The sequence below is a fragment of the Prunus avium genome, chromosome 4 (assembly GCF_965620075.1).
Source record: "Prunus avium chromosome 4, drPruAviu1.hap1.1, whole genome shotgun sequence".
Taxonomy (NCBI): Eukaryota; Viridiplantae; Streptophyta; class Magnoliopsida; order Rosales; family Rosaceae; genus Prunus; species Prunus avium.
In genome coordinates this window covers 20,550,678-20,566,467 of record NC_142287.1, presented here as the reverse complement: position 1 = coordinate 20,566,467, position 15,790 = coordinate 20,550,678, and the positions used below count along the sequence as shown (strand labels likewise).

At 35.2% G+C, this 15,790-nt stretch overlaps 1 protein-coding gene and 1 long non-coding RNA gene across 2 annotated transcripts; both read left to right on the top strand.

Moving 5' to 3' along the window:
- Positions 1 to 3,404: 3,404 nt before the first annotated feature.
- Positions 3,405 to 4,633, top strand: LOC110766645 (uncharacterized). The gene is made up of 2 exons (XM_021970013.2): positions 3,405 to 3,580; positions 4,217 to 4,633. Exons 1-2 carry the CDS (start codon positions 3,496 to 3,498, stop codon positions 4,411 to 4,413), a joined length of 282 nt encoding a protein of 93 aa, XP_021825705.2. The 5' UTR covers positions 3,405 to 3,495; the 3' UTR covers positions 4,414 to 4,633.
- Positions 4,634 to 13,503: 8,870 nt separating this feature from the next.
- Positions 13,504 to 14,539, top strand: LOC110766638 (uncharacterized). The gene is made up of 2 exons (XR_015835427.1): positions 13,504 to 13,788; positions 14,063 to 14,539. It is a non-coding gene; the product is annotated as an uncharacterized LOC110766638 (long non-coding RNA).
- Positions 14,540 to 15,790: the final 1,251 nt, after the last annotated feature.

Below are 15,790 nucleotides of genomic sequence, written 5' to 3'. Positions count from 1 at the left end.
AGCATAACCAAATATTTGCCCTACTTTATTTGACATGGTCTTCTTGTATTGGGTTGAAAAGGTGGGTCTGGGTTGCGTGCTGGTGGTGGAGAAGGAAGGTAATTGCAGCAAGAAATTAACTCAATAACTTTCTTTTACTACAGAATGAAAGAACATGACTTTTAATAATAAGTTTTTATTATTTGAATTTGGATATTTATATTTTTTTTCTTCATTTTTAATAGAATTTTGACGGAAAAAACCATATTTGCTAAAATATACAAACATATTGACTAAATTAACAAAATTAATAACACGAGCACTAAAGTGGCCGATGAGTTAAAACAAAACAACCATTTCAACATTTAAGCATGAAAAAAACATTTTGATTATGTGGACCGCTTTCGCAAGAGATAAAGATAACCTCTTTTTCTACAACCTAGTGATTTATAATAAAATATTATTTATCTTACTATTTCTATTGCATGCTGCCATAAGCCTTATATTTTTATATTGTAATAGAGGTGAAACGCGTCACTCAATGACTTTCAGTATGGACAGTGGCAAAAATATTAGAATTTAATTTATGCATATGCTCAGTGCTCAACCTTGGGTGCTCTGATCAGACCCATGTCGTGGCTCTGCTAGCGGGCATGAAACTTGCTGCTGACCTGGGTATTACCCATGCAAACTTCGAAAGTGGCTCAAAGAACCCTAAACCCTGGAAGCGCGACAACCTTGGGTGCTCTGATCAGACCCATGTCGTGGCTCTGCTAGCGGGCATGAAACTTGCTGCTGACCTGTGTATTACCCATGCAAACTTCGAAAGTGGCTCAAAGAAAACTGTGCTTGCAGTCAGGAAAGCCAGCTCCTTTGACTCTCCTTTAGGTGTCCTCTTTGCTGATTGCGGGGCCCTCTTATCTCATTTCCATTCGGCCACTGTGGCCCACATTCCAAAAACTTGTAATAGAGTAGCTAGTAGGCTCTCTCACTTTGCTTTAAGCGTGAGCCAGGATTGTCTCTGGCTCTTGGAGCCTCCTGACTTACTTCAAGATCTCCTTTTTGAGGAGTGTATCCCTGGTTTTTAACTTTGTTTAATGAAACTTTCTTCAAAAAAAAAAGGGATGAAGCCACGTGAAGATTTTGTTATATAAAAACAAAAAGAAGCAAAAAAGAAAAATAGAAGGCCACCCCACGTGAAATGGAGAAGCAACGGCTACAATTACAAAGCAAACAATCAACAAAGAAATAAAAAAAGCAAAAGGAAGCATCCAATGCAAATTATATATAAAATAAAAAGTAATAGGAAACCGTGCGAATGCCAGTCTTCATTCTTAATAGCTACCATGCCAAGCATATAAAATGTAAAATATAATAGTAAAGATTATTAGCTAAGTAACAATATCAATTTACGGTGCCTAATACATTAATTAGCATTAATCGTTAATTTTTTGATACTCTAACGATAATATTGATAATTAGGGGTGTATCCAATTCAAACTTTTAATGAATTTTATAGAGTTTAAAAGTTTGGATGTATTCAATTTAGATTTTTAAAGAGTTTATAAAATTCTAGTGGTATTCAATTGTGATTTTTTAAAAGTCGTTAAAAGTAGTAAAAATTTGGTGGTATCCAGTTATGACTTTTAAGAAGTCTTTAAAAGTTTGGTGGTATTCAAAAAGTTAATGACTTTTAAAAAACTTATTAAATGAATGACTTTTCTGTACTTTTAAGGCTAATTGTTAAGAGCAAAAGTCTTGCTAATTTACTAGTGACTTTTATAAACTCTATGAAAGTATTTAAGAATTTGTTAACTCTATGAAAGTTATTCACTTAAAAAAAGTCTTTATAAGTATGAATTGGATACACCTAGTGTTGAATTCATAATATATCATGTACTATAAATTTATATTCCTTATCAGGCGGTAAGTAGCTACATAGCCATATTTTCGAGTAAATATTATATGAGCTTTGAAGATAATTAACATTTGTTCTCTTTGTACTTTAGTAGTTAGGGTTGTATCTGGTCCTCATTTGCATATCTATTGTTTGGTAAAGTACTTTTGAAAAAGCACAAATCATCAAAGTTTGAGGACATGAGAGAGAGATTACTGTGGCTGGATTGTCAACAAAGTGTGAATGGCTTTTCTTCATGGTCCTTTGGCTGCATCTTCGACCCTTATGCGTTGGTCACATTCATGTAATCTTATAAAGTAAGCCACGTGCCACAAAGGCTACCAAAGGCTGAGTTGGAATCCCATTCTAACTAAGGATTCTTGTGGTTCCGGAGGATCTAGTTACATGAGAACCAGAAACAGAGAACTTTTCCCCCTTATCAACTTGACTCTTTGGTCTTAAGAATGCTGGTTTTAAGAATGAATGATTGCCCTTCCCCGACCCTTACTGCCCAACCTAAAAGCAGACAACTAATGCGGTCCACTTATTGATAATTATTGTAGATGGATATATATTAAATTGACCTGTATTACAATATAACTTTATACACAATACTAGATAATATGGTAGAGAGATTCAGAAACTTTAATAATTGTGACCTCAAAAGGAAGCATTATAGGTCCTACCTGTGCATTTTTTCCTGCCTAAACCCTAAACACCTTTTGTTTTTGCGATCATCTAAAAATGCTAAATTAAGAATGAAAACTGACAGTTAAAGGACTCTCACGATCACTCTACAATATTGTGATCTGAATGCTGAATCAGCAGCTTAAGTTTCAGCCTATTTGCCACATACCTTGAAAATATCCCATCCAATTTCATGCAACTAATCACACAAAAAACAACTTCTCTTTTGACTTGATCGCACAAGACAACTTAGGGCCTGTTTGATAACCATTTCAATTTTAGTTTTTAGTTTTTATTTTTTGTGTTAGAGTACAAAGGAAAAAGAAGGAGAATGAAAGTGAGAATGAGAGTGAAGATGGGATTGAGAGAGAAGATGAAAGGAGAGGATGAGAAGAAGGAGTGACACAAGTGAAAACAAAAACTAAAAACTGAAATCTATTTGAAATTGTTTTCACTTTCAAGTTTTTCTTCACACTTTTGTTCCTCCTCCCTCCCATCCTCCCTTCTCATCATCTCCCTCATCTCAATCCTCACTCCCATTCTCACTTTCATTTTCCTCTACACTTTAATTAGCACAAAAAATGAAAATAAAAAACTAAAATTGAAATGGTTATCAAACAGCCTTTGCTTTTGCATTCCCACCTCTAAGAAAAGCTTACTTAATACGTAGTCCTATCAAAAGCAGAAAAAAAAGCATTGCATGATAAAGTCCAAAACCAAAAGATTAAAAATAGGGGTTGAGTTTGGCACTCATACTTATCTTCTGATTTGAAAAAAAAAATCACAAATTCTTCTCTTCTGTCTCCTTATCTTTCCAACCCCACTGATATCTCAAAAAGGTCTATAAATAGGGAGAACCAAGCCACATTATACTCACTCAGCAATCATCTCTTGCATACCTTCATATATATATCGTGTTTGTTAAGGAAAACATGGCATCCTCAAAGGCTTTTCTTCTTCTTGGTCTTGTCTTTGCTGTTCTCCTCATCTCCTCTGAAGTCTCAGCTGCTCCAACTCGTGAGTTTCTTACTTTCTTAACTAAATCATATATATTAAATTAGTAATTGTATCTTTCTTTCCAGTAACGATTTGTGAATTTAGGCACATTTTAATTAAGGTGCACTAGTCTTGAAAATGATTATGCTTCGAATTTGTACTAGATATATATAGCATTTGTGCTCCAAAATATATTAATTCTGAGAATATCTGGATGTAATTTACTCTTTCTGCTTGGGGAGCTAGTGGTTGTTGGACTAGCATGGCTTAATCTATGATGGTTAAGTGATGTATATTTTAGAGACTAATGCTATTTGTAGCACATTTATTGATTATATTACTGATCACCTCTCTAATATAGATGGGCCCTACATATACTGGTGGGGCCACCTCTATTAGAGAGGTGGTCAGCAATGTGGTCAGTAAATGTGGTGCAAATAGCAACACTCTATTTTTTTCTACATATTTTTTTGGGTGCTGATTTTTCCACTTCCTTTTTGATTTTTTAATGTTTTTTACTTTAACGTACAAGGAAGTGTAAGTTAACAAAAGATGAATGAGAACATACAATTTCCAACAAAGGGAGTGTAAGTGGATAAAAGGGGAGGGAGAAAATCAGCTCCTATATATTGATAAAGTTTTTGTTTGATCTATCAGAGGAGAGTGCAGTCAACTACGGTGACAATTTTCTTGATGACCACGAGCATGGGCATGGGCATGGGCATGGGCATGACCACAGGCACGTCCATGGGCATGGGCATGACCACAGGCATGTCCATGGGCATGGACGACATGGCCACGGCCACCACGGCAAAGGGGGACCTGGTTCTGCTGAGACTGAAACCGAGAATTAGATAACCTGTTAGTTTCTATGACTTAAGTTGCAGGTGTATTGTAAGGGTAGTAGCATGCAATAAAGTTGTATTGGATTGAGTAATATCTATAAACTCTCAATCATAGGTTCGCCTTAAGCTTGTTCTTGTGTTCTCTGTCATGTACGGTTTGGATCACCTTGTTATGTACTAAAATGTGATTTAACTTGCTGAATACATATTATGTCAAAAATGTTTAGTATGGCTTGGCTCCTTAAAATTGAGGAGGACATCCTCACAACAAATGAGATTTTGAAACTTGTTAAACTTTAAAAGAAAAAAAAAATTAAAGGAATTTGCCAAGTTTCAAAAGTCTATTTGTTTTGAGGACGAACTCCTCCTCAGTTTTAAGGAGTCTAAGTTTTTTCCTAATACTAATGGAGTTTCATATATGACTCATTTGTTTTGTGTGATCACCATTTTGTTAATGAGTTGTGCACATAATCTAATGAAGTGATTTACGATTGATTTTATGTGAACATTGGGAGCGAGAATACCGTTTCCACCGTTGACAAGGGATTGGAAGATCTAGCTTGATGGAAAAATGAGTGAAACTTGTAGAAGCATGCCGTGCATGTATTGTTGTTATCATGGTGATACTAATTTGGCAATTTCTAGCTTGATGAAAAAAATAAAGATAACTTAACATCTACTCGTTTACCCATTTGAATACATATGTCTTCAGGTAATGTTCACATTTTTATTGGTAGGTACGGTTTGTTTTTACATTTTTTAAAAGAGAATGGGGAAAATACAAGGGAGAAGCCTCTAGGGCATCTTATAAAAGAAAAAAGAATCCCAAACAAGCATGAAAAGCATCTGATGGGAGAGAATGTATCCAAACATGCGTGTTTCCTATGTCATGGCCCTAGGAGTGCAAGTCGGATTTTCCAATCCGATTATAACCGATTCCAGTAAGAATATTTCCACAAAAATCCGACTTTGATAAATTCGATATTCGAAAATGTCGAATTCGATATTTCCGATAAATGCCGAAAATTCCATAAATCCGATCTAAAGAAATTCCGAAGTTCTCCGAACCTATTCTGATCTGATTTTTCCAAATGTTTTTGGAAATTTCCGAGTTTCTAATTTACTTGCATTATTTTTAGTATATAGGTCTTATATCTGTTTTATTTCTTATTTGTTATATTTTAGTACGTATTTTTTAAATATTTAAACTATCTTTATTTAAACTTTTTAATTATAAAATTATTTTATACACCACATATAAGATAAGTATATTCATTGGAACTTGAAATTTGTAGTATTCCATTTGTCTAGAGCATTAAAAAAATTCTGATGATCAATTAATGCTGAACCAAGGTGGTTGGTGTGAGTGGTTCGGCACTCTCATTCCTTAAGAGAGGTCAGAGGTTCGATCCCTGCTCTTGTACGGAGTCACCACTTTGACCAGCACTTTACCCCTTACGGGCCGATCCGGTGTGAGCGGGGATTAGTCTGGGTTGTGGTTAAGCCTTAAAGGTGCCATCCATAGTTGGGGCCCATCCAGGACCACCTCGTGGTTCAGACCAAAAAAGTAAAAATAAAATAAAATTCTGATGATAGTGTGAAGGCAAGAATTCTCACATCGTGTGAATTGGCTTATGACACTTGATCTAAAGTCGAATATATAAGATAAAATTAGCTTCTCGCATAACATGATTAGAATATTCTTATGATAGTGTGAAGGCATAAAAAAAATTCAGACTTGGCGTTTATGGCATCAATTAGTGTCTGGAAATCACCTTCAACTTCTAGTCTTCTCTTCTGTCTGCTGGCAACAAAGGATAAACAATCTTAGCAATAAGCACATTAGTGTCTACAGTATTTCGAGCTCATGAAAAGAGAGGGTTCCCATACAAATAATAAACCTCGACGGTCCCTGACTGGATCTGAGCACCAAACCATCAAAGTTGAGCTTATAGCATGTGGGGGAAGGCGGTTTCCATTTACTGAGGGGATGCTCTCCCGACGTGTCTCGCAGAGTTTATGACTCTGATGAGCGGGTGGAGTTGGAGTTGCTTGAAAATCCATTTATTTCTGCATATCCCGAAGTTGTAACAGATAAGAAGTACTTGAATTATGGTTGAAAGGTATTAGCCAAACTTCGAAACGTGGAAGCCTAGAGATTGTATCCAAGCTGGCAAATCATTTGGTCCCAAATTAGAAAGACATGGTTCCATACTTGAGAAGACGAAAAAAGGCTGTTGTTTATACCATAGTCAACCGATCTCATTCGCTAACAGACACGACAATGAAAACCAGACATGCCGAAGGCTTAACCATCATAATCGACCGAAGTGTTAAGATGAAGAGAAGAACAAAGAAATGAAGAACAAGAAGATGGAGCGGAGAGAGAATCTTAGGAGAAGAATTAGATTTTCTGTATTTCGTTAACGACACGTTGAGCACAATTACACACACTGAGCACAATTACAAGCTTATATCATCGCTACAATAGCCTTAGCTCACTTCTATGACTATCCTAACTGCCTTGTAACAAAACTTAACAACTCACTAACAAGCTTAACAGCTCACTAACAATATTCTAACAGCTCACTTCTTAATCTGCTGACACTTGGCACTATCATCATCGATCATGCATCAAACAGCTCACTCCTTACTCTTACACGAAGAACGTCCTCTTGACTGCAATAACCACGCAAGCCCACAACCAGAGGATTGTCGATGGAAGACCCTGCCGATTGGCGAGGCACAATTCACCATCGCCGAACGACAATAATGACCATAAAAAACTCTGAATATGCTTCTCAACCACTCGGCATGCTACTTGCTGAAGAAGGATACCAAACAAGGCTGTCGTGTCGACTTTAGGACACGTTTCATCACCACAACGATTGACAAGAATTCCCACATCGAAGAAAATGTGCAAATATCCCCCCGCCCATTTGTCTATAAAAGGAGCACTATTCCTAAAATGGAAGGTAATTAATCAATGCTAGCCATTACTCTATGAAAATCATTTTAGACTTCACACTTAGCTGACTTAAGCATCAGAGAGCTTTCGGTCGGTACCAGACTTTTGCTAATGTTTCACCAATCATCTTCCTTAGAGCACTTCCACCCGTTGTGCAATGGCAAAGGGCAAGTAAGGGCATACACTATTCACATGAATAGTGATTGCCTTAGCAATTTTTTTGATGCATTCCCACCCATTGCCATGACAACCCAAGGGCAAGCACTATTCATATGGGATATGAGGAGAGGAATTTGTATGGATTTTGGTGTGGGAAGTGAAGAACGTGGCTAGGTATTTATAAAAAAAAATTCTGAATTTTTTGGTATATTTTCCTCTCTTTTTTCAATTTTTTTGATATTTAAATTGGTTGCTGACGTCACACTAACATCGACTTGCCCAGGCAACAGCCCAGACAAGTCTTGCCTTCGTGCTTGCCCAGTTTCATGGTCCACTTCTTGTCATGACAATTTTTCCTTGGGTGGAGGTTGTTTTTGGAGCTTAGGTCCCCTTTTGCCATGGCAAAAGGAGATGGAGTGGAGGTGCTCTTGCACGTCATCCTACGTTTGCCAAAGGTTGCCTGAGGCAAAGTTTATGAAGAAATGGTTGAAAGATTCAGTTTTTGTCTCACATTAAGCACACATTCGATTTGCATAGGGTAAAAAGACACTATAGTATGTTCTAGTGTTTAAATGATGTTTCACCAAAAGCCAAGCAAAAAATTTGTGTTAGATAAGTTTTAGCTAAATTTGATTTTTGGCTTCCTTCGCTATTACAAAAAACACTTTGCGCGACGAAATAATTTTGTTGTGCAAAGTAAAATTTCGTCGCGCAAACTTTGCGCGACGAAATTTTGGTCGCGCAAGGTCTGTCGCGCAAAGATCGTAAAGAAAGGTTTTGCGCGACAAAAATTATTTTTTGTCGCGCACAGATACTTTGCGCGACGAACTATAACAACTTTGCGCGATGAATACTAACGTCGCTAAAAGATACTTTGCGCGACGAATTATAACTACTTTGCGCGACGAATAGTATCAACTTTGCGCGACGAAATATTCAATTTTTTTTATTTTTTATTTTTAAAATTTTTTTAATTAAAATTAACTAGTTTAATAGTTTGCGCGACGAAATATTTTGTTGCCCAAGGTTTTTGACATTTTGTTTTATTATTTCTTTTATATCAATTTCATTATATTAATTTTTCAAATTTTTACTTTTTAAATTTAATTTAATTGTATGATTTTTTTTATAATTACTTTAATTTAAATTGACATATTCAAAATAAAATTACATATGAAAAATAGTGGTCAAATTATCCAATATATATATAATATTCAAAATGTACACATAAATTAACAAAGTACAATAATAAAATCTACAAGCCTATTGTGGTGGTAATGGCGGAGGATATGTTTCGATAGCGTCCAAATCCTCAACTTTAGCCGGCAAAGTCTCGACGATTCCCTACAAAAAAAACAAATATTGTCAAGATTAAACTTTGGAGAGAATATACCTTTTGGCAAAATTTTGAGTGAGTGAGAATGAGAGGGAGAAGTGAGTGTGAGAGAATAGAGAAGATAGTGAGAGAGAGATGAAAGAGTGAGTGAGAGTGAGAGATGATGAAAAGAGAGATAAGAGAGTGAGTGAGAGTGAGAGATAGTGAAGAGAGAGATGAGAGACTAAGTGAGAGGAGTGAGTGTGAGAGAAAGGGTAAGATTTGGGGAGAAGGAAAGAGAGAGGAGAGGTAAGAGTAGAAGACATTGAGAAAATGGTGGAGGTGTTATTTTGGTTTTAAAAACCGTATCACTTTGCGCGACGAAACAATATATTGGTCGCGCAAAGTCTTAAAAAAAAATTTTAAAAAAAATTCCCATTTTTGGTGCGCTCCCAAATTTTTAGGGTTTTGCGTGACGAAATTTTCGTCGCTCAAAGTTTTGCACGACCACAATATTCCCGCTTCCCATTTTTGTACCCGCCCAAATTTTTCGGGTATACTTTGCACGACGAACAACTATATATTGGTCCCGCAAAGTCGTAATTTTTTTTTTAAAATTCCCATTTTTGGTACCCGCCAAATTTTTAGAGTATACTTTGCGCGACGAACTACTATATATTGGTCGCGCAAAGTTGGAAAAAAAAAAATTTTAAAATTTCGCATTTTTGGTACCCGCCCAAATTTTTAGAGTATACTTTGCGCGACGAACTAGTATATATTGGTCGCGCAAAGTTGGAAAAAAAATTTAAAAAAATTTCGCATTTTTGGTACCCGCCCAAATTTTTCGGGTATACTTTGCGAGACGAACGACTATATATTGGTCCCGCAAAAATTTGCGCGACGAATTATATATTCATCCCGCAAAACTTTGCATGACGAATTATATATTCGTTCCGCAAAGTCGTAATTTTTTTTTTTTTTAAAATTCCCATTTTTGGTACTCCCCAAATTTTTAGAGTATATTTTGCGCGACGAACTACTATATATTAGTCGCGCAAAGTCGTAAAAAAAATTCTCATTTTTGGTACCCGCCCAAATTTTTAGAGTATACTTTGCGCAACGAACTATTATATTGGTCGCGCAAAGTCTTAAAAAAAAATTTAAACCTACTAATAAATATATATACTATTCAATTTCTTAAGTGTTATACGTACAAAATAAACAAATTTAAAGCTACTCAACGATCCAACCGTCAAACTTATTTGTTTATACTTCGAGATCATATACGCCAAAATTCGGAAAAAATAAACATTAAGAGATCAAGTAATGGGACAAAACATTTCGACGGTTATAAAAGAAAAATCAAGATTTAACGGTTATTTCAACTCTGATTTTGATGATTTTTTACAGCTACACTCCTTGACCCTATATGAATACAATGACTGTATTCGATCGTCAATTTAAAATATTGACACTAGTGGATACCATAAAATCTTATGTTATATTTAATGAAAGTATAAATAAACTCTTAATTGTTAGTGAATATATTGTTTTGATGGCATACACATTCTATGAAACTAGTTTCAACGATCCAACCATCAAACTTATTTGTTTACACATCGAGATCATATACGCCAAAAATCGGGAATTTTTTTTTTTCAGAGATCAAGTAACGGGACAAAACATTTTGATGGTTATAAACGAAAAATCAAGATTTAACAGTTATTTCAACTCTGATTTTGATGATTTTTTACAGCTACACTCCTTGACCCTATATGAATACAATGACTGCATTCGATCGTCAATTTAAAATATTTACACTAGTGGATACCACAAAATCTTATGTTATATTTAATGAAAGTATAAATAAACTCTTAATTGTTAGTGAATATATTGTTTTGATGACATATGTATTCTATGAAACTAGTTTCAACGATCCAACCGTCAAACTTGTTTGTTTATACTTCGAGATCGTATACCCTAAAAATCGGAAAAAATAAACATTCAGAGATCATGTAATGGGACAAAACTTTTCGATGGTTATAAACAAAAATCACGATTTAACGGTTATTTTAACTCCGATTTTGATGATTTTTTTACAGCTACACTCCTTGAACCTATATGAATACAATGACTCAATTTGATCTTCAATTTAAAATATTTACACTAGTGGATACCACAAAATCTTATGTTGTATTTAATGAAAGTATAAATAAACTCTTAATTGTTAGTGAATATATTGTTTTGATGGCATACGCATTCTACGAAACTAGTTTCAAAGATCCAACCGTCAAACTTGTTTGTTTATACTTCGAGATGATATACGCCAAAAATTGGAAGAAATAAACATTCAGAGATCAAGTAATAGGACAAAATTTTTCGACGGTTATAAACGAAAAATCATGATTTAACGGTTATTTCAATTTCGATTTTGATGATTTTTTACAGCTACACTCCGTGACCCTATATGTATACAATGAACCAATTTGATCGTCAATTTAAAATATAATACATTTAAAATATTATATTTTTCTAACAAAATAATTTATTATTATTATTTATTTTTATTTTTGTAAAGACTTTGCGAGACGAAGTTTATAGATTCGTCGCGCAAAGTCATGCAAAGATTTTTATAAAAAAAAATTATTTTATTTATTTTTGTAAAGACTTTGCGCGACGAAATACTCTTCGTCGCGCAAGACTTTGTGCACCGAATTTTATTGTTTCGTCGCGCAAAGTCATGCAAAGATTTTTACAAATAATTTTTTTATTTTCTTTATTTTTGTAAAGACTTTACGAGACGAACCACACTTCGTCGCACAAAGGTTTGTCGTGCAAAGTGACTTTGTGCAACGATTTGTGTTTCGTTGCGCAAAATTTAGTCGCGTAAGGCTTTGAGCGACGAAGTTTCATTTTCGTCGCGCAAAGTCACTTTGAGCGACGAATTGTGTTTAGTCGCGCAAAGGGTTTTTTTTACTAGTGCTTGGACAAGATTATATTTTGTTACTGTAAATCATCAAGCTCAAACTTAATTAGTCTAGGTTAGTTTTGGTTGAAGAAGACTTCAATGACTGAGACAAATTGCAGCTCATGGCAAATTGGCTCAAAGGTAAATTATGCATTTCATACATTAGGATGACTAGTCATCTATTGAGGTATACGTGTACTTCCATGCCATTTAAAATTCTCATGTGAGTCTCACACTTGCCCAACTGTAGGTTTTCTGTCCTAACGAATTTTGTCTTATTACTGCCCCAATCATTAGCCAACAACTCATTAATTATGACCTAGCTTTTTGGGGGGGTAAAAAAAGGGAGTCTTGGCTCTAGTAGTTGTCACTTGCACAATGAGGAATATTGAGAGCTTCTTCATCTTCTTCTCTGTGTTTTTCCTTCACTGTGTGAGGTCTACATATTTTTCCAAAATGAGATTTTCAACATGCTTTTGCAATCTGCTTTGGTTCTTTAAAATCTGCATCTAGAATATACTTTCATTCATCATTTATTTATAGAACAAATTTTAGGATTAATTACTTCAAGAATGATTTCTTGAAGAAATCGATCTCTTGGTTGTTGAATCTATAGTCCACTGATATGTTACAGTCCGGAGTTGAGTTGCGGTACCATGGGGTGAAGAAGCTGATGGATTAGCTGTCATTTCCATGAATGACAAACTACTAGCTCAACTAAATTTGGAGAAGAAGCTTGCACATGGAGGTAGTGCTCATTTTCTTTATAGATTTAAGATTATATGAGCTGGTGATTACTTTTACTTGTAAGATTCTTCTTGACTTAGTGGATTGCCTGGTCAGAGTGATGACCCATAGGGGTTTCTGGGTGAACATTTATTGTATGTTGATATGATTGATATGACTAGTCATACTATATATGTTATCTATGTAATGTTGATGAATCTTCACACACCTCTCACTCTAGTTGTTGCTCGTACAGGGGATGCCTAGATTGAAGGGTCCTTTTGAGTGCCTAGGTTGTCACTTAGGCATCTTTTAGGTTTGCAGGGATTTGAATATTGATTGATAAGGCCATCTCCAACCCTAGAGGACTCAGACGCAAAATTTTATCCTCCAAAATACAACTATTCATGTATTGCCCGGACTCAATCAGTTTTCCCCCCCACCCTTAGACTTAAAATTTGAGTCTCAAACTTTATTAAATTCTTTAAAAGTATGTTACCTCTAATTTTTTATTGTGGTTAATTTTTCTTGAGTTTATTATTGTTCATACCTTCACGATTTATATTTTCAAACATTTTAATATAAATTTTTTGAGATTTTCACTTAAAATAAAAACTTACAACCCGCGTCCGTCTACACCCGTTGGGAGGTATTTTTGGCCTTAAATCCCAAATTTTGGGCTAACCATTTTCAGCCCATTTTCCACTTTCCTTTGAAATTCCATCTTAATATGCTAGCTATTAAGCACGCTATCTAACCAACTTTTGACTTAGCTATTCGTCATTTTCATAATCAATCGTATAAACAACCACACTCAAACCGAACTCGATTGACTTTAGTTATTGCTCCTTACATTTTGCGCATAAGGAAAGAGCCATCTACACCAATCTGACCGCATTCCTTAATACGTAGTCTTATCAACCTATCAAAATCAAACAAAGCATTCTTGACAGAGTCCAAAAGTTTAAGCTCTCCTCTTCACTCGTTACCGCTCCATGCAATTTAAACTAAGTTTTTTGTTGAGAAAAAAAACCTAAAGGTCTATAAATAGAGAGCCAAGTGCCACATTATGTTCACTCAGCAGAAATCATCTACCCTTCATATATTATTTGTGTTCACCTTTTGTTGATTACCAGAGCATGGCATCTTCGAAAACTTTTCTTCTTCTTGGTCTTGTCTTTGCTGTTGCCCTCGTCTCCTCTGAGGTCGTCTCAGCCCGCGAGCTGGTTCCGACTACTGCTCAAACCCGTCAGTTTCTTTCTTTCTCAAATAAATCTTTTGTTTCTTTTATTCTAGTACGGATTCGTAAACTTTTCGAGGCACATTCTATATGTGGTGCAGGATAGATCATGACAATTTTTAATGCTACGAATTAATTTGTATTTATATGAGACTTGTAAAGAAATGAATGGTTAAGATTCCTTTAGCTAAATGATGTACCTGCATGGCTTAATTTGCAACTTTTCGACATCTATAACGTTTTTCTTTTTATGTTATTTTTCTTTTTCTTTTTTTCTTTCAGAGGAGAATGTAGAGATGGATAACTATGGTGACCATTTTCACGGCCACGAGAATGGACTTTGGGAGCACGGGCATGGCCACGGACGTTGGGAGCACGGCCATTGCCACGGACACTGGGAGCATTGTGGCCATGGCTGCCACGGAAAATGGGGACATGGTGCTGCAGAGAGTGAAATAGAGAATTTGATATAACCCTATAATTTGCCTGTGGTGATATATGTTGCAGGCATGTTATAAGGTTCATAAATAAATCTTTGTTTGTCAATAAAGCAGCATTAATTGGTTGAGTGGATCCATAACTCCCAATCACAGCTGGTTTTTAGGGTTTATTGATCCTCTTATATATTCTCAGTAATATGTACGCCTTAGATTTGCTACAATGCGCTTCGATTTGCTAAGTTGATGTTGTGTCGAAAGTGTACTGTTGAACTTTGGAATCTATCCTTGTAAATAAATAAATTTAAAGTTTCTTTTTTAATTACTGTGTTCCAGTGAATTGAAGTGCTTTCAATAAAAGTATATAACAAAAACTCTCTATGCGTGGTTGGTTTATAGATAGAGTGATAGAAATTTGTACAAGTGTTCGATTGTACTCGGGCCACGTGTCATGTGATGATATGGCTGTTAGCCTGTTTGATATGATTAGGGATTGCTTAATAGTTAGTTTGGAGGTTAGTTTTGGCGGCAATTGATGATTTCGGAAAAATATTGTATTCTTGAATTTTAATAGCACAAAGTTCTAGTTAATATATCTTCGAGTCAAGGTTGAGGATAAACTGGGTCCTATCATAGAAACAAAATTGCAACCTTCTACTGGATTTCAAATTGGAAAGCCTCTCATCAATCAGACTTCACAGAAGCTCACGGCCCAATACTTTATCCAGCACTGGAGAACTTTCTTGAAATCCTTGCTAAAGTAGTGCATATAAATAGCTTACTATATATAATTCCCTTTTTCTTCATTGTTCACAGTCTCTTTCTCTCCCACATTTCTCTCTGTCAAACCATAGAATGGAAGAAGCTTGTATAGTTTGGGATGGGTTTTTTTATTGATAAAAAAGAAATGTGCTCTTACGTCATCCAATATACGTGTTAATTATGTGTTAGGCTTCAATCATGCTACACATGCAGAAGTATGTTGTGAGTATTTGTTCCACATTGAAAAGTTAACTCAGCTAGCATAGGCTTATAAGAAGTTGAGATACTCTCCCACTGCCAATTGATTTTGGAATGAAACATTAATTTTCTTATAAACCAATGATCCTAACTGCTAAGTTTTTAGGTTCTTTTTCAAGAATTATTCATGCAGAAAATCAACTAAGTCAGAAAATTATTATAGCCATTTGATTATCCACATTTTTGTTTTGGTTTTATTTAACGAGTTTCCACATTTTATATGACCAAACAACTTTTGATCTGAATGATTTCTTTTGCATGAATAATTCTTGAAGGATGATCGAAAAAATATACGGTTTCAATTGTGGAAAATAAATTGTTGGGTAGCCAAAGGAAGGACGTGTGCATTTTTGTTACAATTATGACATCCTTAACATAGAAAAACTCTATGTGTATATGTATATTTTCTTTTCGGGTCATGCTAGAGAGACCAACTTTAGATACTAACTTATGTACCATCTCTCTAATAGAGGTGGAGCCCACCAATACAATGGGTTCCACCTCCATTAGATAGATGGTACACAAGTTGGTATTTAAAGTTGGTTATACTAGT

Coding starts and splice junctions, on each gene's coding strand:
- LOC110766645 (XM_021970013.2), top strand. CDS start 3,496: ATGGCATCCTCAAAGGCTTTTCTTCTTCTTGGTCTTGTCTTTGCTGTT. Junction 3,581..4,216: donor AGTCTCAGCTGCTCCAACTC/GTGAGTTTCTTA, acceptor TTGATCTATCAG/AGGAGAGTGCAGTCAACTAC.